Source organism: Anopheles stephensi, chromosome 2 (assembly GCF_013141755.1).
Source record: "Anopheles stephensi strain Indian chromosome 2, UCI_ANSTEP_V1.0, whole genome shotgun sequence".
Lineage (NCBI taxonomy): Eukaryota > Metazoa > Arthropoda > Insecta > Diptera > Culicidae > Anopheles > Anopheles stephensi.
Window position 1 is genome coordinate 29,613,359 of NC_050202.1, and position 23,921 is coordinate 29,637,279.

General features: G+C 45.1%; 2 protein-coding genes across 10 annotated transcripts in view; one reads left to right on the top strand and one right to left on the bottom strand.

Moving 5' to 3' along the window:
• The first annotated feature begins 362 nt into the window (after positions 1–362).
• Positions 363–1,830, top strand: LOC118506123 (trypsin alpha-3-like). Its single transcript, XM_036042849.1, has 3 exons — positions 363–665; positions 744–1,102; positions 1,187–1,830. The coding sequence occupies exons 1-3, from the start codon at positions 402–404 to the stop codon at positions 1,380–1,382; spliced, it is 819 nt and encodes a 272-aa protein (XP_035898742.1). The 5' UTR covers positions 363–401; the 3' UTR covers positions 1,383–1,830.
• Positions 1,831–3,312: 1,482 nt separating this feature from the next.
• Positions 3,313–23,921, bottom strand: part of LOC118506124 (sodium-dependent serotonin transporter) — a 33,832-nt gene continuing 13,223 nt past the window's right edge. For all 9 annotated transcript variants that reach the window (XM_036042851.1, XM_036042850.1, XM_036042858.1 and 6 more), the window contains 7 exons: positions 17,601–18,566; positions 10,109–10,565; positions 9,638–9,911; positions 9,095–9,568; positions 7,479–7,679; positions 7,246–7,413; positions 3,313–5,153 (listed from right to left, as the gene is read on the bottom strand). In XM_036042851.1, the coding sequence (XP_035898744.1) occupies positions 5,073–5,153; positions 7,246–7,413; positions 7,479–7,679; positions 9,095–9,568; positions 9,638–9,911; positions 10,109–10,565; positions 17,601–18,117 (2,172 nt within the window). In that variant the 5' untranslated portion in view covers positions 18,118–18,566 and the 3' untranslated portion in view covers positions 3,313–5,072. The remainder of the gene's footprint in view (positions 5,154–7,245; positions 7,414–7,478; positions 7,680–9,094; positions 9,569–9,637; positions 9,912–10,108; positions 10,566–17,600; positions 18,567–23,921) is intronic.

Below are 23,921 nucleotides of genomic sequence, written 5' to 3' on the forward strand. Positions count from 1 at the left end.
ACCAGATTTTAAGGCTTTCACAAGTTTTATTCTATTGCCCGTCACTGTATCCACAAGGATTGATTATGCGACACATAAACAGTTGACAGAAAATAGGCATGGTGCAGGAAAGCTCCAAAATACAAACAGTCCAGTTTTTTTTCGTCTAGTAGGAAGTAAGCAGATCCTCACACTGTTTGTACAAATGTAGCGTTACCATTAGAGTGCAATTTTGAAGCACATAATTGAACAGCAAAACAGGCAATTCTGGAAAGAGTCTTTATGTGATCAGACGACTTACAATACACGTACACCGTTAAGTCCCCAAAACATCTGCTTAAATCTTGGCGAGGATTTTGGGCCTTAAAAACCCGGCACAGACATTCTGAAGCACTCATAGCTGTGTAGAGGGGAACGAAACGATGAAGTGTGTGATCGGACTAGTGCTCTTGGGGTTGTTCTGCAACAATGCAGTGCGGGCAGACGATACGGCCAAGGCAGGAACAGATGGCGCATCACAATCCGGCCGGATAGTCAACGGTGTTGGGACGTACATTACCGATCACAAATACGCACTGAGCTTGCGTTTTGACAATCAATTCTTCTGCGGTGCTAGCATTATTACAGCATCGCATGCTCTCACCGCTGGCCACTGTGTGTTTCCTTATCGGAACACACCTTCAAGGGTAAGTCGCACAGCCCGTTTAATGTCTCACTCCCTAAAACAAAGCTTTCGACGGCGGTTTTTCTTATTCGTACCACAGGTAACTGTGTATGGAGGTAGTACAATGTCCAACGTCGGTGGTACCTTAATCCAAGCGGTGCGAATCGCGGTCCATCCCAGCTACAACCCCAATGCTTTTCCCGGTACGTCTGATTACGATGCGGCCATCGTAACGGTCACTGCAAATGGCTTCAGTGGCCGAAGAAATATGGCTCCGATTCCACTGCAAACCGCGGAAGTATCTGCCGGTACGAGATGCCACGTGGTCGGATGGGGAAGCACTAACTATAACGGTCCGGCTCCTACGAACGACCTGCGTTACGCCAACATGGACGTCGTGTCGCAGCAGACCTGCGCTCGCGCATGGGCCTCATTCCCATCGCAAAGTGTTACATCGAAGTAAGTGCCGGCCGTTAATGAAAAGGTTCGTGAAATCACCTTCTATGTACCTAACGAGCGCGATTGGTTCTTTCCATTCCTCAGCATGATTTGCGCCAAGTACAGTAACGGGGTGGATACTTGCAAGGGAGACAGCGGCGGGGCGCTCGTGTGTGGCGGACGGCTGAGTGGAATCATTTCCTTCACCAATCCGACCTGCAACAGTGCGTGGCCAGCAGGATTCGCGAAGATTGTAGCACCGACCATTCGCAGCTTCATTCGAGGCATTGCGGGTGTGTAGGAAGCTGGTTGAATAAATAATGATTTGTTTTTGTACCGGTGAACAATTAGACTAACAGCACGTGGCTTTGCAGACGCAGACTCTGTTTGTTTTATGAAGGCTTACGATAAATCAGCCTTTCGAACATTCTATACCACGGTTTCGGCAGACCAAATTTGCTTTACCAAACTGTTTGTATTAATAGGCAATGTCGTCATCTTGTTTGTGCAACTGTCTAACAAACAGCCGGAAGGCTGGGTTTAATTTACGGAAATTTAGGAGTTGTTTTACTGAAATTTGCGCGTCACTGCGTGTTGAGCTTCGTCTAACGTGTGTTGTGCAACAATAAGGCTTTCAACAACGATTTCGAATTCGTGTGTCATCCTGCTGTGTTGAGATGACTCTCATCAATGTTTGTATTGGCTTTGTAAAGGTTTGTTTAAAATAGAAGACCAAACTTTTTTCGGTAGCACAGCAGTTTTTAAGTAATTACGAAATGAAAGGAGCAAGAAAGAAACGTGATTGAATGGTAGCTGAGTTAGCAGCGTTTGTAGTGTTGGTAATACTACAAATCAACTCACAGCACAGTCGGCGTTACTGTAAACTTTGACATATAGAGGGCGCCGGGACCTTACTTACTGATACCGCATAGTTGGATAGTCAGTCAGTCCTCACTATAAGGGAACGGCCCAGATGGGATTTTAACTCCTGTGTTAAGACCCGCGCCGCTATCGCATCTTCCACCGGGCCGCCCTATCCCTTTTGCTGATTATAGTAATCAACTGACAGCACAATTGCTGTTAGTTTAAACTTTGACATATAGAGGGCGTTGAATGCGAGACGCTGTAGGTGATCGAGTCGAAGGACTGAAGCATAATACGGTGAAAGGCTAATAAACTTAAAATCTAAAGACCTTCCGCCTTCCGTGCTCGCACTCTAACTAATGGACCGAAATGAACTTTATTTGTCTAACATTGGTCCTAAATAACTTAGAAGCTTCGTCGGTCGATCCGTCTTGTGGTTGCCGTCGTTGTGCGTTTCGGTGGTCAGCATTTTTGTCGGTAGATCGATGGTTCGATCGATTGACCATCGTTCGCACTTCTGGTAGTCCACGGTTTACTGGGCACCGCCTCGTCAGAGTCGATGTGTGTCGTCTGCTTTTATTTCAGTAGATTTCGATGGTTAGAGCGATTCGTCGAGGTTGGGGCGGCTCGGTGATAGAGGCGACAACGGCGCCGGTCTCCATACCAGGGTTCAAATCCCTTCCGTGCGATGACCACTATCCATCTACGAAGTATCATTTAGTCTAGAAAGCCAGAGACGGTAGAAATGACCTGGGAGGTCGTTAAGCAAGAGAAAAAGCGAGAGAAAGATTCGTCGAGAACGGTAGTGGCTCGATCGATTGACCATCGTCAGCACCTCCGGTTGTCAAAGGTTTATTGGGTCACCTCATCAACGTCGATGGGTACCGTCAACTTTCTTGTCCAATTTACGGGTTTTCAGGAGAGGATGGAATGGAATTGTTCAAGTTTTCTGAATTGCAGGAATTGATGTAGCTCGCAGTAGATACGATTCCCCGGACAATTTGTATCACGATCAGCTGCTAGGTATCGGAACTCTCATACCACATCAATATCATTCCTCTTAACTCAATCGTTGCTTCCCAGCTGGGCTGCAGCACGTTGAAACCCTTCAGCAAGAAGATGCATTGTCTGCATAGTCCTAAAATATTCCCAATTCAACTCTGAAGGTCTAGAAGTGGATAGAAAAATTCCAGCTCCCCTTGAAAAGTACCGATAAAATGCAGCAAGGTCTACAGACTCTCGAAGTCTGACAGCTGACTGGGGTCTGCCCGAAGATCAACTTGCTGAAAAAAAAGCTGAGAAATCATCATTCATTCCACCGATTCGGATGTTTATTTTTATGCTAAATTCTAAATGTACTCCGTGTGTTAAACTTATGAAAGCAAAACAAAAAAACATCAAATAACTTTATTGTCCGTGTTACTATTTTCCGATCCAAAGACAAGATTCCTGTAGGGCCTCGGCTCATCCGTCTGCACTTGTCAACAAACCGCAAGAAACAAAAATGCTCCCCTTACCACTGACATCTTGCTCTTCTATTTCGATTGTTCGCATTCGAATTTTCAACCCAACCGAACAGCAAATGGCTGTGTTGCTGCTCGATTGCTATTGTCCTGACCCGACTCCTAAATACTCGGTTCTTGGAGAGCATTCGTTTCTGGTATCCTCTCCACTAGTAGGGTTTGGAGAGTTTAAAACACTGCGGTACACTGGCGTAGAATAAAGGCAAGAAAACAAGTGTTCGATGAACGAATGATACCTCAAGATGCGGTCCTTAAGGATGCGTTGTACAGGTTTGTAAACAGGGTTCGTGGTCGTTGCTTGGCTTCCATCTGACATCAACATCTGTGTTTGGTGTGCCGCAGGTAATGCGACGTCCCGTACATACTTAGGCGCTACGGTTAGATTCCATAAAAATAGTTCTACTATGCAAACATTCAGCAGCGGGGGTTTACTCTGCACACGGTATATTAGCCTAACACTGGTATATATATAAATTCTAGTATATGGAGATATAAATATCCGTTTAAATACTTTCTTCCAATTAGTCTATTAAATGCATCGACCGCTAGAAATATGTAAAACTTTATAAAAGCATCTAACAACTTGCAATATGTCCGGTAGCCGTACATGATTTTTCCTAAGATGTGTTTTTTTTTCTTCTCGTACTGTAGGAGACTTCCTATCTGCTCTATGTGGGTCCTATTTCAAACAATTGTATCTACTTAACGATCCTTCTGTAGCTATGCTCTCACTTCTCGCTTCAATCTGTCAACATCAACGTTGTAGCACAACATTGCCAGGTAAGGGACAAATCAACGTAGAAGTCCTGAGTTGAACGTAATCTCACAACAAGCTCAATAGATTTGCTTACCACACCTAAACATAATTCCAACTCCAATTTACTATCTATCCGCCGAATGGGTGAGTGTAGATCTTTCGACAGGATCCGTCCAATGTCCCATTTGGCACATGAAAGAGCGGGCAGCATAATGCATCCGCAGATGGCTGTTGCTACGGACGGCTGCCAATTCCTTCAATAGCCCTCATGATTCTCTCTCTCTCCCTCTCTCATACGCTGATTTGATCAGATCTACACCAACCATTCGGTGGCCAACGGAAATGTCAACTTCCCACGGAACGTGTTCGTCGCGGCATAGCACGGAATGGCTTGCGACAGTTTCAGCCCGAACGGATAGCAACCGGTAGGGGTTGAGCGCGTATCCTCCAGCAGCAACACGGCCGACGCAACCGGGATCGCTCCACAGAGCGAGTTGCTTTCATCTGCCCGAACACGTATACTATCATATTGACCAATGCCTTCGGCAACGCAGGCGCATCGCCCTTTCCTACCAAGAGTACATCTATTACTACCAACATGATGATGGCTACAACTACTGCTGCTGCTGCTGCTGCTAGTGCAGCTGGTGCTGCTGCTGTTGCTTCGCCGGCAGCCTCTACTACGTTCGCGATTACAACGGTAAGTACTACTACTTCTACTACTACGACAACGACGATCATGGTTAGCGACGGTAATGGTGACGTTTGGGGAACAGCAGGAGTTCGTTGGTGAATCGAGGCGCACAAAGATGCCACGCCGCATGTAGCTTTCTTCCGCGCAATCATGTCAGACGGCGGTGCCGGTGTACAGCTGGCCGGGAATAGCCGTCGGTATCAACGGTTCCGGTTTGAACGTGAGTCTCAAGCGCTGCAGAGAGAGAAGGCAAATAATTAGTAATCAGCTGTGATGGATTGGAAATAGAGTCATAGAAGTAAAACTGTCTCGGGCACACAGCGCACATGACTGCATAAAAAAAGAATGCAGCCAAAGAATCATTGCCAAAGTTCCCAAATAAATTGTAATGTTTAAGGGCATCTAAAAAGTCTCTACTTCTGCTTGGGCAAAGTAAAGCATATTGAAAAGGTTCCAGTTATATCTGCAAATGTTTCACTGTATCCTGCACTGCAGTTCAGCAAAGATTTGAAGTTGACTAATTCGTCGCGAACTCCTTACAAACCTTGAAAGTTTGAGCGCCAGAATGTATGCAATTTCTTCCCATATTTCATCACACAAATAAAAAGGCTCGAATCATTTGTATCTTATGTGAATCAACAATATTTTTGGGTCTGTGCCTTTAATCTATAACACAGGTTGGACCGAAAGCCAGTACCGTTCTAAATCCAAACCTAATCTACCGTTATTACTGACCTTTAGCTAACGAGATTAGAAACAATACATCAATTGCATACATTTAGGCGACATAATTTGCTACGAAAGAGACCGTGTGGAGTCTACTAGTTTTATTTATTTATTTACATTATTTGTCTGCCGCAAGGGGTTCACAAATTTACTTAATAACTAAGGAATATAAGGAAAAGAAACAGTAGGAAGTCAACAAAGTACACGAAACACTAAGGTAGACGCAAGGACGAGGACTCACGTAGACGTGAACGAAAGCGGGACACAGGGATATTGTAGTCGAACAGATGATACGATTTGTTGAAGTCAGAGAGCGCTCTAAGAAGAGGTTCATTTGAACCGTAACGCGTATGGCGGGAAGGGATGTATAAAGGAGGTCTGTCACGTAGATAGCGGGATGGGGCGTAAAGAGGGTATCCCTGTGATAGAAGGGATGGAACATCTAGGTCATGGAAGAGGAGGGTGGCAATGAAGCAAGACCGGAAATGGGAATGTCGAGTTTCAATGGAGTCAAACCCAAGAAGCCGACAGCGAACAGTGTATGATGGGAGAGCCTTTTGAAACCCAGTAAGGAAGCGACGAAAAGCTGCGCGGGTGAATCTTCGCTGCACACTCTCCAGTCTGGCCGTTGCGGTCGAGCCTGGGGGAGACCAAACAACGGCGGCATAGTTCAGAGTGGATCGAACCCAGCAACAATACAAGGCCCTTAGGCAGAGGGGGTCTCTGAGTTGTTTTTGAGATTTGTTGGACTTGGCAATAACATGGTCAACATGAACACTAAAAGAGAAAGTCTCATCCAACCACACACCTAAGTCTTTCACTGAGGTTACTCGACTTATGACAGTGTCATGAAGGGTGTAGCTGAAGTGGAACTTAAGGAATCTTCCGAACGAAATGACACAACATTTATCGAGACATAACACCAGACCGTTATTACAAGACCAAACGGAAAAACTGTTAAGGAAAACTGGCAGGGAACGACAATCAGGAAGGTGAATTTTGAGGTCGTCAGCATTGAGCAGATAACCGTTGGGAGGAAGGGAGTACACACAGTCATTGACAAACAACAAACACAGGAGTGGGCTGAGGACACTCCCTTGTGAAACACCGGAGGAATCTGCAGCACTTTAACTCTGTAAGATCTGCCAATGAGATAGGATTCGAACCAAAACAGTAGCTGACCCCCGATACCAAGTTTATTAAGCTTGGCCATCAGTAGGTCCAGCGGCAGACTGTCGAAAGCCGCCTTGAAATCCGTGTAAATAACATCGGTTTGGCAGCTGGAGCATAAGGTTCGAGGACGTAGTGCGTTTAGAGATGAAGCCATGTTGATGAGGGAAAAGGTCGGGGACTATTTCAGGAAGAATGGAGGAGTGAACTAAGGATTCTAGGACCTTGGAACAAAGCATTGAGATTCCACGGTAGTTGAAACATACTGAGCGGTCACCCTTTTTGTGTATGGGTATCAGCCAGAGCGAGGCGTTTCGCATTTCCAGTAACTTTTATCTTAAAATCAACCATTTTTGTTCTGAAATAATGGCGGTAATAAATTCCGACTATCTCTCTGACAATATTTATTTATCATAGCAATTATACTTACATCTTTACAGTTGCCCGGACTTCTCAAAAACTTATAGATCATGTACGTTGGAATGCAAAGGACCGACGACAGTGTCAATGCCCAACCGGCAGCCACACTCCACTCCGGGTACTCGTACTCCTCGCCCAGCATTTCCTCGTATCCGAGCAGTGAAAATATCAGTATGCACTGGAACCGAAAGTATTGCTGTTTAAGAAGAAAAGTCGTTTACAATTTTGGGCTTCAATACGTACGAACAAAAATGTCGGACTGATGTATTTCCAGCAGATGCGCCAGAACAGTGATGGTTTCTTGCCCAACATTTGCTCGATGTCCGCGGAAAAGTTCTCCACACCGTAGAACCAGAACACACCGGCGGCCTCCACAAACACGACAAACAGTATCGCCAGTCCCGGACCGTACACGTTCAGGAAGTTTACCAAATAGACGCCACCCTGCAAAAAATGATGGAAGAAAAAGCATTATTTCCATATCCATTGGCCATGTCGACTGCAATTATTGCACCATGATGACCCGACGCGTTTAAAAGCACATAAATTGTGTCTTGCTAATTCGCGCTGCTGAGTCTTGCTACGCTCGCACATTTAGTTGATTGTAGGATTAAATGTATGTAGCCCGCCGGCACACACAAGAAAGATACATATCCCCAGTGCAATGATGTGGAAAAGGTTATCCGCTTCCGTGTCCGCTTTGACGCTTCCATCTAGGACACACCTCTACCGATGGAAGAGGACGAGAGAAGCAACCGTTGCGAGATAAATCGTATCCATCCAACACAACCGGCACACGAGCTACGGAAGCGGATGGTTTAAACGGTTCCCCATTGGCTCATGCATAAAAACATGACCACCTCTCGGTGGATTCCCAGCCCCCGAATACACGACCTCCGTCGGCACGTATCACGTAAGTGATTGAATTAACTCTGGAACATTATTTATCACTTGCCGACCATTGGTGTACCGTGTTTGTGCAAATGGCCGGTGGCGGAGGCAGGAACTTTACTTATCAATTCAAATGTTGTGAGAATGCCGGCCCATACCGATGTGAAGTGTTTCCCGGGGATGGTCAGTGGCCGGGCACTTCCTTTATCATCGACTACGGGACGGTTCTGGGGAATCTGGGCCAGCAAAATGGGTAGAATGGTACAACCGGGCCATTAAGTAGACTTTTGTTTGTTTTTCTTTTTTCTCCTCTTTCATTCCACCCAGTGGGTCATTATCTGTCCAGCAACCTGCGGGAAACCGAACGAACAGATACTTCCATCAATGCCAACTCATCCACTTACTCACTCGGGCACGGTGGCATCGTGCGTTTTACGATGTCCTTCGAGAGGCTTTCCTCATTCCTCACCGTTCAATTGAACTCCGTGAGTGAGTGAGTACTCTTTTCTTTTCAATCTTATCGCGTCAGTTGTTTCCAGAAAACGGTTGAAGATTTTTCTTTCTTGTTTTCTCTTCAATAGCTGTTATTTCTAACTCTGCTGACCGCAATCAACAATTGATGTTGACTTCAAAAGCCTGCTTTTCTACCGATGCTTGTTGATTTTTCCACTCCACAGATGAGTTCCTGCCTGTTCGTTTTGTTTTTTTAACCATCGGCATTCCATTGCCATTTGTTTATTGACACTCCGTGGAATGTTTATTGATGAAAGAGCAAGCAAGAATTCGAATGACTTGATATGAAAAATTGCTACAAATAATTGAGAAATCAAATGCCCATCACTGTACGGAGAGGAGACTTAAATGAGAGATATCACTGAAACCGACACTCATGTAGTACTGTTTTCTGTTCTTAGCAGGTAACATCTTCCAAATGTCAGAAACAAGTACCAGAAAAGCATTATACTCACGTATGTCATGGTGGGCAGCGCACAGATGTAGATCAGCCCGAGCAGAATCAACACAAACAGCTCCCGACGACGGCCGATCGTGCGCGGATACTCATCGCACAGTGCGGTAATCATCGCCTCCAGCCCACCGAACGTCGAGTCTAGGCCGAGCGTGATCAGCATCAGGAAGAAGATGATCGACCAAAACACCGAACCCTTCATCATGGCAATCGCTTCCGGGTAGACGATAAACACCAGGCCCGGACCCTCCAGCCCTACCTCCTCGATCGATTTGTTCTGCACCTGGGCCATGTAGCCCAGCACGGAAAATATTACGAACCCGGCCAGAAAGCTGGTCAGACAGTTGATGCTGCTCGTAAGCAACGCGTCCCGGTAGCAGTTGTTGTTGAACTTGTTGTAGCTCGAGAGGGCTAGCAGCGTGCCGAAGCCGGGTCCGAGCGAGAAGAAGATCTGTGATGCTGCATCGATCCATACCTGCGAAATTGAGGTTGGAAGTTGAAGGCGATATCAAACTGGGACCTGGTGTAGGTACTCGGTACTTACTCGAGAATTGTTGAGCTTATCCCACTGTGGCGTTAGATAGTAGCGTATACCTTCGGCAGCACCCGGCAGTGTTACTCCACGAGCCAGCAGGATCAGCAGCACGACGTACGGGGCCAGGGCCGTCACCCAAACCACCTTGCCCGCACTACGGACCCCTTTCCAGAGCGAGAAGTACACCAGCACGAACACACCGAAGACGCACAGAGCGAGAGACGGCTTGACCGGACCCATAAAGTCCAGCCCATTCGATTTGTACTGCTCCAGTACCTGGCGTCTGGAAAGAGAATGGATCAAAACGTGACAACGAGGCTACTTTTATTACCGTAGGAAAAATGGCTCTGTCCCAGCGCTAGACAGACCAACCAAGAAGCCGTATTTTCTAACCACGATTTTATGAGTCGACATCTCCACCATGCAGCATTTTATGACCACAATCATCAATTGCTTGTTTTCCGTTCCGTTGTTACTTACTCGAAAAATTCTCTCGCTGGGCTAGACAGGGCCGGTCCTTCACGGACAACTTCCACCACGGTCGCGACCGTACTCGTCGTCAAATTGGACAGCATCGAGGGCAGTGCGCTGGACAGCAGGTATTGCTCGCTGTTGTGGTAGTAGTGCGGGTGCATGGTGGTGGTGGCCATCGTCGAGTTGCCCACGGCAGCTGCAACCAGTGTCACACCGGCTGACGCTGCATCCGTGGCCATCGATGACAGGAGCGTCGTTGCTGTGGTGGTCGTTGAGGTGAGCGTCGTCGCATTGACCCGTCCCGTGACCGGTGAACAGTTTTCCGTGTTCCACGGATTACCGCACTTGGTCCAGGGCAGCTCGTAGCTGAACGAGGCGAACAAATAGTAGACGGCCCACCCGATGATGGTGTTGTAGTACATGCCCATGTAGATATCGATCAGGCAGATAGCGTAGCCGACACCTGTGCGGCGAAAAAACAAAAACACAAACGAACTCCATCGATTAAGTACGGCACGAGAGCTCGCAAGTTCCAGCAGAATCGTAAACTTGCATCCCGGCGGCAAAGGATGGCGATTTTAAAATATATTACTACATCCGATTGAGTTATTGGTCAGTGACGCATAAAATCGGATAGCGTCCGGGCTCGGTGGCAGGTGATTTACGATGGTGAGCGCCGGTCCGATTTATTGTCACCCCTACCGGGTGGCCACGTGCCTAGCTGAACAGCGAGCCCGACATCGAACTCAACGAAAATGTGTTACCGTGCCATTAAGGTTGGTTACCCGCAAGACCAGGTTCGAGCTCATGTGCCTCCCGGAGGACTCGTTTGAGGGTCCAGCGAATTATTTCCCAATCAGACGAACGAATACGGTAAGGTAGCCCAGATTTTATGTTCAACTGTAAAGCACGCGTTACAGATTTGGGCCATTAGAGGGGCTCCTGGTTTATAATCAATAATGTCCAATTGCGCCCAAAAGCATCCCATAAACACCAACCAATTTGTTGGCACATAAAAATATGAACCAAACAACAAGGATAGGCGATATCAAAGTCACACTTAATCCTTTGCAGTAACATCATCTCCAATGATGTCACTCCAAATTTTGTCCAGCATTTAATTTAAAACCCCTACATAAAATCGATGCCCACAGGTACTCATCCTAACAGCCCTGTTTTTTCGACTTATCCGGTACCGGTCCGGTCTGCCAAAGTCCCATCGCAAAACATTCACTAAAGCCACGGACTGCTTTCGTTTCAACCGCAAAAGAAGCGAGGATCCGGACCGCTGTTTTTTCTGTCCGATTCCCGGCCCAGATTGTCGTCCGGTGTATTGTACGCGCCCACAGCAGTCACGAGTTTACACAATGGATTTAATTCTCTTACCAACTCACACACACACCACATCTCCGTTGCACTGTGGTCTGAAATTTCTTTCACACACTCATTTCGTTTGCGGTTCTCGGGCATGTGCAGCAGTTGTTCCCGTGTTCTTAGCCCTCAGTAAACACTTGCGAGGCACTGTCGAGTGTCGTTCGTCCGTTCTTTCTAGGGTAAAGTAAACCGAACCGTGTTCTGGTGGCACAAACTTTTTTTCCCCCGACGACTCCTCCATTCTTATTCTATTCGTTTGCCAGGGCTTTCTAAAAACCACTGACTTTGAGCGGCCGAGTGGGATTTACTTTGCGTTGCAATGTCATGGGGTTTCTTTGCCCGTGGGACCAAGCTCTACCACTCTTGCCGGTTTCCACAATGGTTAGGCACTTGTTGCTTGGGCGAATGAAAATGCAACAAGCTCAACAAGTTACCGCTTCATGGGGTGTTTCGGGTTCGATTGTTGGAGACGAGCCCACCAGGGGACACAAGGGACCGGTAGATGAATTGCTGAACACGGCTCAAATCAAAGTCATCGTCCGAATGTATTTCAACTCAGCCAATGTGTCTCTTGTTGCGCAAAATGTTAATGGACCGGAAAGCGCCTGTTATTGTATATGTATTCGATGCTAATCACAAAATGGACTGACCTGCCTTTTTGTTCTTGAGACTCGAAGAAGTAGTACAATCCAAACTGATGATACTACGCTCTTATTCGATCAATACTACTATACTCGTCGGTGACAATTAATCAGAGCCGACGGACGGCAGACACGGGTTTGTTGCGGACCAACTTTGGAGCTTTCCCCGAGGGAGGAGGGGGTTATCACTACGAAGCTGATGAGTGAATTAATTGCTCGTAACAACTCGTAAAAGAAACGCCCCACTTTAAGCTGGATGACGAAGGCTGTTTGCCGCCCTAGACTCACACACACACGCGCGCACAAAAAATGGCCCCGTACACAAATTCATGGACACACCCTCGCAGGAAGCAATAATCCTTTGTAGCTGTACGCCCGGAAGTCGGTCGGTGTTCGTGGTGGAAATTAATTTACAAACTCACAACCCGCATGAACGCATTAGCCATATTCGCTCTGCCGGGCCCGGCTTGGCTGTCATCTCGGTGTGCAGGTTCATAATTTATGAAAGTCTGATTTCAACAAATCCACCAACTTCCCCACGCTAAAGCTTAACCATCATCGTCTTGGCGGGCGTGGACGAGGAAGCACGCCTTCCTGGTCCTGCCGAAGCCGATGGAATAGTCATTGTTTGTGACGTTATCACTGGAGCGGTTCACTTTCTGCGACCGATTTTGTGCACGGTCATAGGGGCACTTTTCCCGGCAGACCGTTTTCAGTGCGAGCGAGCAAATTGTCACTTGTTGTCTCGGTACATTCTAGGGAAACCTCTCTATATATTTCGTGAACCCGTCTCTTTTTTATCCATTTTCTCCTCCATCACCATCTTAAAGATGGTTGAAATTAATTTTTATCACATCAAGCCTTCCCGACCGACGGTGAGGTTATATCGTAAGCTTTTCAGATTTTTTTTTCTGTATCCAGAGAAGCACAAGCAGACAAGAGCCCGATTGTGAGCGGTGGCGGGCTTTCAGAAGCACTCGTCATCGGACGTTGATTTTCGAGTAGCTGCTCATCAACCCTCGGAGGATGTCTAAATTTCACACATCCGGTCCCATGGAGCGCATGAAAACGCACGAAAGGGTGGCAAAATTTAATCTAATTCCTGCCAACTTTCAATCTCCGCAATCAATACCTTGCTTGCCGTGGCAGCAAGTGGAACCCGGTACCGGGCAGAAAGGGCAGCGCGGGTTACGTCCGAAGATGTAGCCCGACTCGCACAGAGCCAAGCACTTGACTGGTTAGGCTTGGCCTGGCAGGATAAATGGATGCTAAATTGTCTATTCAAAAACAATTTCAAATTATTATCCATTTTGAAGGCTTGGCTACATTGGCCAGTACAGAAACGGGTCCTGGAGGGCAACCGATGTCGATGGTGTGGTGTAGGTAGTGCAAAGTTCGTCTGCACTTGAACTTGTTTCGCGGTTTTGTGCAAGAAATTGCCATCAATGTTTTAATCTGGAGCAAAAGGCTCAAGGTGAAGATGAGAAACCACAATAATCAAGGTGAAGCTACTGATTCTTTCTATGTAGCTGAATATATTAGATATGAAGTTAGAAGTTACAAATAAAGCTGCTAGTCTAATAATCTCAATTTAGTAAAATTAATTATCAATTTGCGTAAAAAAACCATAAAATAATAAAATCAGTACGATCCCGGCATAAAGTCCAAGCACAAAGTAGCTTAACATCAGATAGGTCTTCCGTTTGAATAAAACTAAAGTTAATAAGAATTTTAGGCAAAAGAATTCTCAAGTTCAGATCTGTAGAAAATCCTCAAGAATCTTCAAGAGAAAATATGAAGAGATTCCCCTGGTTACGGCCTTTTCTAGTAGTAATGTTCGTCATCCGTTGGGGACTATCTTTCATAAGTAAATCTATACGGTGAGGACGATGATAGTGCATACAACATTCAGCTGTGGATTTCCTATGATAGCAGAAACTTGCGAGAGGCTTTGGAATAAATGGGAAAAACGATCATTTGGCGACCCAGTGATAGATGTGACAGCGGCACTGGTCTTCACACGTTAGGACCAGATTTCAGATCTCATCTTGGCCGTTCCGCCATAGTGAGAACTGACTATCCAGCTACGCGGTAACAATAAGTGTAGTAATGGCAGAAATGGCAGACATGTCCTAAGATGTCGTTAGGCCACCTCAACGATCACACAAACGATTTACCACAATATTATAGACGTAGGCATCGCTATCAGTGATGTATTTACCTATAGATCTGGCTGCGATATGTCGCAACACAGTATATTTTGGGCCTTTTGAAACCCTGATATAACCAGTTCTCTTGGACAAGCTCCTGAGAACCGAGCTCCTTTTTACTCCCTTTTGCAATGTTTTTAAATGATGAGATCTAGAGGAATGAATCTATCGGAGGTCATAAGGTCTATCCTGAATCATAAAAAAACGTTGGAAAGGTTTTACTGAAGGCGATCCACGATCGTGTAATACATACTCGAGACATTATTCAGCATCATTACGGTTTTTGAAATCTTGGTCTACTAAAGGAGTCTTCTGAACTGATCGCGGTCGTGGGCCATGGTTCATCAAACACTTATCACTTCACCTCAAAGTGTGGCTATCTTGGCTGCTCAGTTAGTATGGGCGACATGAAAACTGGCTTTGGGCTTGAGAGTCTAGAGTTATTTGTATGACATAACCTCAATGTTCATGATCTGCTGATCGCTCCATTAAACATGCAGCATGTAGTAGATTCAGTAAGACTAAGCACATATATGAGAGCCAATTCCGAACACGTTCACAACAGCTCATGACCATAATACGATCACATTAACTCAAGGCCTATCGATGTTTTCCTGGTAACTCCTGTTAATGTATTAAACAACATAATTATGACCTGTTTACGATGTTCCTTAACCACCGAATATGCATCTTAATGGCTTAAGATAGTGATTTCCCCGTTCAATGTGACTGCAACGAACCACTTCAATAAAATTCAATTGTCCAAGAAGCAAGAACACCTCGCAACAGGTAAAAACAAAAAAAGAACCCCCGGTACAGATAAAACAAAACCTACCGTCGTTTCATTGCTAAAACAATCCACAGCTCACAGCACTCCGCTGTTAAGCTTTCCGATCCAATTCCTCCAATCGGACGCACTCTCAGCAGCATCCCGCCCGGCAGGAACGAAGTAATCCTTAAGCACCAACCGAGAGACCAACGGTACGACGCAGCGCAAGAAGTGACAAATAAAAAACTTGAACCAATAATCGTTAGCACTTGTCAAGTTGTTGTACCGTGCGTTTGCCACCGTTATTCCGTTTCGCTTTCGCTCGCTTTTTCAAATTACTCGCAGCGAATGTTTATAGACGTGTTTTATTGCCTAGCTACCGGGCCGGTGAACGTTTTGCGCTGCCGGATGTTCTTCGCCGACGTTTGCACGCCTGCGTTCGCAAGTAAATTGTGTGAGCACAGGTTTTCGCTGTCTGCCGAGAGAAAACTGGTGCTTGTTCAAGTGTGGGATTAAGCACAAAATATGAATGTGTTCGCGTAAAGCAATGGAAGGAGCAGAAACTATCTACTATTTTCCTTCGAAGAAGAAAGAAGAAGAAGAAATCAATAACCGGGCTAGTAATAGGAATTTCTGAAAATGAACTTTGTAACAGTTTGGCAAACGAAATTTTTCTTCTTTTTTTAAATTTTGTGATGACAATTTGAAATTGCCTACCTTTAGGCGAACTGAAATATTTTTAAACTCTTTTTTTTATTCCAAAAGTTAAAGTTAAAGTTACTTTTTGATCCACTTCTCTTTGTAAGCGTTTTTTTCCCTCGTCCACTTACATCTGGATCGATTTTTTTTTCCATTCGATAAACCCTTGCGTAAATCAGAGATGATCCGCTATCATCACGCTATCAGCTTCTTTTTTTGCCCGTCGAAGGATCATCCCGCTGGATCAGCATCACTCGCACATAAAAGCGTATGTGTAAAGCTCTCTCCACCGGCGGATACGAGCGCCAGCTCGTGTCATTCAAAGCTCCGGAAAATGTTCATCAAAACGCGCAGTGAACGGATGCCTCAGGTTGATGAGCAACGTGCAATTGATTTGTTGATTTATTACGGCCCCGTAACAGAGGTGCAATAATCTACGACAACAACATCAGCAGTCGGATGAAAAGAATCCCATTCATTCCTACCCATTGCTTCACATTGCTATATGCAAATCCTTAGGAATCCTTCCGCACAGAACGCGAAAAAGGAGAGATTCCCGAAGGAAAAATATAGCTCAAGGAATCGTAGAATCGAAATCTCGATAGACCCGCGCAAAGCGGACAAAAGCGAGGGAAATCATCTAAATGATGGAACACTTCCCATCCTCGTACCACATTTCCTGCCCCAGCTGGGGTGCCTGAGTGAGTGGAAATTTTCTTGATTTTACCTCCACCGCGCTACTCGCCTTCCTGCCTTCCTTCCGCTCTAACGGTCCTGTGCAAGTGGAACAGCAATTGTAACCATTATACCGTAGGCACGTGCGTTTGTGTCTGCGTGCCACCGAACATGCGTCGTGTGTTAATGTTCACCTATTTACTTCCTTCCGGCAAGGAGGTAGGAACGACGGTGCCTCTAACCACCGTCCCACAGCAAATCAATCCTACAAACCGGCCTGATTTGTCTACGATGCTTGATTGCTCGCATCGCTATCCGATAGCGATCATCCTATCCGCCTCATCCGCTTTTTAGCGATGGGTCGAGCAAAAAAAAAAAAAAACAAGCAAAGGAGCAAAGCGTTCCACCAAACTCGCTGTGTAGCTACAGGTCGACTGGATCGAACCAGTGGAACGATAGAATGTCACGTACCATTTTTCGCGGATGGTGAGCTATTGGCGTGACGTTGTCATACCTTCCTCAACGGTCAGCCATACTGCTTCAATAAGAGAATATCGGGTATCGACTGCCTTTACCACAAGAAAACGACCTCAAGTTGCCAGTTCAGGCAAAACATCTTGTCTTTTGCATGCTTTGTACACTTTAACCCTCGTAACCCAGAAGGACCGTATGAGAGAGAAAGTGAGATTTTTTGGGAAAACTGTACACAAAAGTGTAGAAAACAGATCTTTTGCTCTTCAATCCGATTGGGGTAATTAGTGAAAATGGTAAACTCATTATAGTTGAATGCCATTCCAATAAACTTTTGATTCTGGTTTTTTTACAAATCTGTTGCTCATTAGAACTTTTTCTTTAATATACCTCAAGGGGTTTTAATACAAAACTCGCCCCGAAGCCCTGTTGACAAAATTCTCGGAAAATAAAAAATGCTGGCAAATTGCATACTTTTAGGCGAATGTTTTCTAAGCAATCTTTATAGATAGAGAATAGCTCTCTTTACATCTTTTTTATCTATTTTTCTGTGTTAATAAAAACACCCAAATGAACCCTCGAGCTTATTGTGATTAACTTAACTAATGAGTTTAGTTCCATTATATTCCAGACAAAACCTCCCAGAGCGAGCCACTTACCTTTCAACGCCGGACAGATGCGCTTCCAGATGGACAGACAACCGCACCGATGAAACTGTCCCAAGGCGAGCTCCATGTAGAACAGGGGCAACCCGCCGAACAGCAGCATAATGCAGTACGGGATGAGAAATGCGCCACCCCCGTTCTGGTAGCAGATGTACGGAAAGCGCCACACATTGCCCAAATCCACCGCAAACCCAATCACGGCCAGCAAAAACTCCGCCTTCTGGCTCCAGGTTTCCCGTCGCCGTTCGCCCGTCAACGCCACCACCATGTTCCGCTCCTTGCCGCTCTGCAGGATCTGTGCCGTCTCGGTGGTGGGCTTGGTCGTGGCCGAGCTTCCGTTCGCGGCAGCCTCTTTCGTGTCGGCTGAATCGGGTGGCTCATCGCGTCCACCACCATCGCCGGACGTCCCATTCGTTCCGGGTGCCGTGTGCCAAGAGTCACGCTTTTTGGCACCCCGCGAACCGGAACCACCCGAACCGGAGGAATTGGTCGTCCCCGGCTCGGTTCCCATGGTGGTGTTGGGTGCGTTTGTTACTTGTTCGCCGAACGTTTGATGAATGCTAGCAGCAGGTTGGCTGTCGTGACGATGGTGGATCTTCAAATGGGGTTATTATGCCTCTCCAGACCGGTATCGCCTGCGGTACCTGTTGTCGGGATGTTTCCTGACAAATCAATTTGTAAGACTTCTCTAGAAACGCTAGAACACTGTGGCAAACGTGCCTCCGTTAACCGCTTCCGTCTCCGATCGATTAAATCGCCGACTTATCATCTTCGCTTCTGGGAAGGTAGTCGGGATGATTGTGGTCGAGCTTTTTGAGAGGATCCGTTTTTTTTTATCGTCGGTGGGATGCCCACAAACGGCGAAAACAAAGCCACCCTCTGGCAAAGTGGGGAGAGAGTTTCGTTCGCTAATTATTACTTCCAACGGTGGACATTATGCAGCAGCCGCTGATGCTGGGGCTGTAAAGAGGAAGAGGAAGAGAAGTTGAAGAAAAAGGATGACCACAATACCGAATGAAAGGACTTTTGAACATTCTAACTAAAAAAAAGCACTCACACACACACACACACAAACGTGGGTTCAAAAACATTTGCAAAGTTCTTGCTGATTGTTAGCAAATGTTTCGGGTTTTCTTGCTCCGACTTTTCACATTTCAAAGCCTACTTTTATCAACCGCAAAAACCCGGTACACCGGCTGGGGGCGATGATGCTTAAAATGGACAGCGAAGGCACAATAACACAAAAAAACGAGAACATTTGCCACAGAGTCTGGTTGGATGCAAACGGCGGTAACGTTTCCGGTTACGATAAGCTTTTTGACTGCCACAAGAAAAGGTAAACGCGGTAAATTGGATGCAGAAGTAATTGGAGAGCGTGAGAGAGAAAGAGAAAGCATGCGGAGGCCTATAGTTACAATGACGCGGAAAACCGGGCATTCATTTAGCTGGAAAATTGCGTGTAGGTGTCGTTTTCCCAAACTGACCACTGTTTTCTATTTTAATGTTTTATCATAATTTTAGTTTAGAGTATGATGAGTACTTTTAGCTGATTGTGAAGTAAACTATTATTTCAATAAACATAAGTAATTAACTAGAAATGGTAAAATTGCAAATTAAATCCAACCCCGAAACATTCCCGTCAAAATGCTAATTCAATCAACCAAGCAATCCAATCTAAAATTAAGCTTTTGATTACTGATCGGTAAAATGAAACATTGATTTTCACAAAACGTTTAACGAAACTTTTCCTTGATGGAGACGCCTGGTGTTTCACAGATAAACATCGTTTTCCATACAATCAAATTCTCCCCACCAAACCAACACAAAAAAAAAAACTCCACAGCTACCTTTCGTTCCCAGCATCTCGCTCGAAACGACCAAAGAGTCAATAGCAATCTAACCTTTACCTTTACCGGAAAAGTTTTCTAACCAACGATAAGAATCGTTCCGCGTAATGGAAACATTTAGCAATTCTTGGTAATAACTTCATCCCCCGTTTTCAACCGCCCCTCCCCATTGCCCACAGCAAGTCAAACAACTCGACAGCCCATTCCGTGGGAACGCCAAACCAATCGGGTTCCATTACGAATCGGTTGCTAGCAGGATCATTATCGCGTAACCGAGCTGGTCACCCGTGAAAAACTCCCGCCATCGCATCACATCCGCTGCTCGCGCAATCAACAGCATCATCATGTTTTGGGGAAAACAGTTCGCTTTGCTGAGCACCAGATGGGGGAAAGAAAAAACCCTCGGACCCAACGAGAACCAACCACGCCAAATATGACGAACCTCGTTTACACACAGCATGCAAACATGAGCGTCGGCTTCAAAGCGAAAGTTTTGAAGGCTCCAAATGAATCCCGTCGCAGGTGCACGCCCAGCAGCAGCCAATCCAGGATCCGTACAAAAAGAGAGCAAAGCGAGCTAAACGAATCTGCCACGGAACCGCATGGCAGATGATGTGTGCGTATAAAAGTCAACAAGCAGGGTCAGAACAGAGGGAGAGGGAGAGGGAGAGCGAGCGCGAGGAAGATAAAATTAAACACAACAAACCAGTTAACGGAATCGTACGGCAGATCACCGGTGACGAGCCGGTTGATTCGGCAACCCGTTTACCCCGTTCGGGAATGCAGCAGAGGAAAAACAAATTTTCTTTTCCCGTTCTCACCCCTTTTTCTTCCGGTGGGTTTGCTTATCTTGCGTGTTGTTAGCGATTACCTTATCTGTAAACAAAATAAGGTAGCTCGATCATACTGAGCTCTTTCCGTTGTTTTTTTTTTAATTCTTTATCCCTTCACACTCACACACACGCATTATGGCCTTGTGCTTGGTGAATTCCATTGCGGCAGCGTAAGAAGGGCTTCTCCACCGCAAACGCAAAAGGTTGCCTAGTGAACCGTGGGAAAGTCGAACTGGTTTTTCGGAGGCTTTCCCCAACGATGCCGAGATTATTTTGTGAAGGTTCGTTTTGATTTTTGCATTCCTTTTTCTTCACAGCACATTAAAGAAAGGAAGTTAGAGCGAGTGTAAGGCTTGCTGTGCCCCTCATCATCTACGGCCCTTTATTCAGGTGCTTCTCGGGTAAAATTGTTAGATGTTAATAAATGGATGGACAAATTTTTTTGGCGTCTTCTTTCTAATCGAGCGAAATGAGTGCTCTAAACGTAACGAGCATTTCACGGAAGCCGCACAAAATGTAGCGATAAGTAGCGAAAGGTGAGCCACCACCGATTTAGTTATTACTGTTGAATGGCATCCCATTTCCGGTGGGGGAATTGTTTCCGTTGATGCTCGGTGTTTGCTGGCTATTTCTGTTGCATTCAGGGCTTTTATTGTTGTTATTATGATTGATCATTAAATTCATTTTTAAATTTAAAATTATGGAAAAACTAGTCCCGAATGCATTTTCCAAACCAATTTTCATAAGGTGCTCAATGTGAATTTGAACCATGGGAGCTTTTTTGCGCCTAAATGTAGGCAATGCGAACGACATGCATTCAACTTTTTAAATCGGTTTTATTTTACGAATACGTCATTGTTTGCAATCCGAACTCGTAGCATTGAAACTGATATTATCGCATCTCCACGTTAACATAACTTGATTTATCAAGCGTTTTTTTATGCCTAGGAGCTGATGTTATCAAAGCTTCTGAATAGATATCCGAGATTTTAGTAAATATGCAGAAGGTTAAGTAGATGGTTGGCTTATCTAGTTTTTACACGAGAAGCTCTCTGATCTTCATGCGGCAATGATACAACTACGTGGTATCCCGTAAGCCAGAAATGGTAGGCATGACCTAAGTAGGAGGTCGTTAGACAAGGAAGAGAGATATCTATCGCGCTTTGTAAACTATAGCGTATAAAACATTGCTTAGAATCCCATCATCTACATAATTTGTACATAAAGTGGATTGCTTTAATAAGAGATTTTTTCCAAAATATGGCTCATTAGTAAGATATAAGATGAACGGTCATTGGGCATAGCATTCATTGTAAATATCTGAAGGATTTTGCTTTAGTAGTAAGTCGTCCAAAATTTTATATTTTTTGAGCCAAAAGTTACCAACGAATAGAACAAAGATGCTTAGTTATGATGCAAGGGTGCTTTTTCTTCTTCATCTTTGGCTCAAAAAGCCAGAGAGTTTATGGCCTCCTATTACTGGTGACCTTGACTTTATTGTAGTTGATGATTCAGTCAGATCAGTGCCTAGTCTTTCCAGACCTTCCACACCGACATAGGAGACGTCGAAGTGTTTGGGTACATGCTAACCTGATATAACTGATCCACTTGGAATTCAATACCAAGCCCTTCGTAGAAGCAGCTACCGGCGCTACAAACTAAACCTCCAAGCCACCGATAAGTACTCCACTTGAAATACCTGCTCTAGCAACGTACGAGGCTAGGACGGTAGAATGCATCATTTATGGACGCAGTATTCACATACGCCTATCCTAGACGAGGAATCTGTCCTAAGCCTTCAAAATATTTTTAGCCACTTTGGAGGATTTTAACAAGGATAAGGATAAGGATTTTTCATCCTCAGAAGTGTGGCAGAATTAGAGAGATGCCACTAAAATGACGTGGACTACAATGATGAGGAGTGGACTAGACAGATGTGGATCAGGTTTTTTTAAATGACACCGAGTGATACCGATCCCGTATATTCTTTACAGTCTGTTTATAGGGAAGCAAAAAGCGTGGATGCCTGCTGCCCGGTAGTTTAGCAGACGAAAGGGTTGTCGTGCCTGATAAGCAGCTAAGCCCTTTATCAGCGAGTTCATTATCTGAATATGGCTGCTATCAACACTGCACTTCATCAACACTGCTCATCAATGAAATGTCTAATAGTCTTCAATATTGCTCATTATTCTCGCTATTCTCTTCTTCTCTAGCGTCTAGATCTAGATCCAATGTCTAATCAAGATTGCCCTTTAACAAAAAATTGTATTTTTTGTCACCTCAATGATAACAAAATGCACAAAAAAAAATCTAAACAAAATCTGCAAAAACCGTATCAACTGTGTGAAGGTCCAACAGCCCGTTGTCAATGACTCAACTATCAAATATCTCACTTCAAATACACAGCAAGAGAAGTAAACCTATCGAACGATTACCTGTAATTACCCGGGATGGTCTGCGTACAAAGTGATCATGCAGTAAAAGTAAACAAAATCGGGTTGAAATTTCTACCCCTCATCGCAAAAAAAAAATCCTCGTTGCATAACACCTGCAACCAAATGGCCCCCAATGCCGGCATTGCGAATGACTAATGCCCAACGCACTCAAGTACCGATTATTTTTGTTTTGAATAATCATCGATAAACACTTATCGCACTGTGGGGCGGCAGTGCCGTAACGAGCAAACAGTGTCTTTCGCACCCTCAACGCACTTTGAGGTTCGACTTTGACCGGTAGCAGCCAGCATTTACATATCTCGCGACAAACTTTTCAACGGGTACATTACGATCAGCAAAAAGATGCTACATCACTTAGGAGGAAGTGGCGTGAGTCACCGCACGGTATATCTCGCACCTATTCATGCCAAAGGTAATGTTTCGTACTGTTCGCTGCTTACCTGAAGCCTTCGGTCGACCGTATAATGACAGGGGACAGTGATTTTGTTCGCCGAGTCATTGTTAAATATGACCCATTGGCTTACCCACCTACCGCAGGCCAAAATCGGTGGGTGTGTTTTACAGCATGAACAATTTTGTATCAAGCAAAAGAAAAACCAACAAATAGACACAATATTTGATCGAGTTTAGCTCACCGACTTTGGCCAGCACTTTATCTAGGTACCAGACGGCGTGGCACCTAGCCGGGCAGGCTATTGCTTTCCGCTCTTTTTTTTTAGAACAGATTGAACAAGCCCTCAGTAAAGTTTGCTGTTTTGCTTCTCTTGTTAATGTGATTGAGTTGATGGGTCCCGAAAAAAAAACCGTGCTTATCGCGTTCGAACCGACATCGAAGTTGTAACGTTTATCGTATCTCAATCGTTCAATTTACAGGAAACATTTAAAAACAACCAACCAACGAGTGATCATGGTTCAATGCTTCCATGTCTGGGTTGCTTGACGAATGATAGATGTAATATTAATTAATTGCTACATCAGTGTAATAGCTGCAGGAATGTTAACGTTTGATTTAAAATGTGATGTGATTAACCTCATTTTACTTTTTTTATTTTTTTTTTAAAAGTTGTCATCACTCAATAATAAAAAATCTCTTAAGTAGCAAGTCAGTTGCGATTAAGGTAGCTCAATTTAGGTGACTAAAATTTCATAAAATCCGGTTGAAGCCTAAAATAGCCTTTT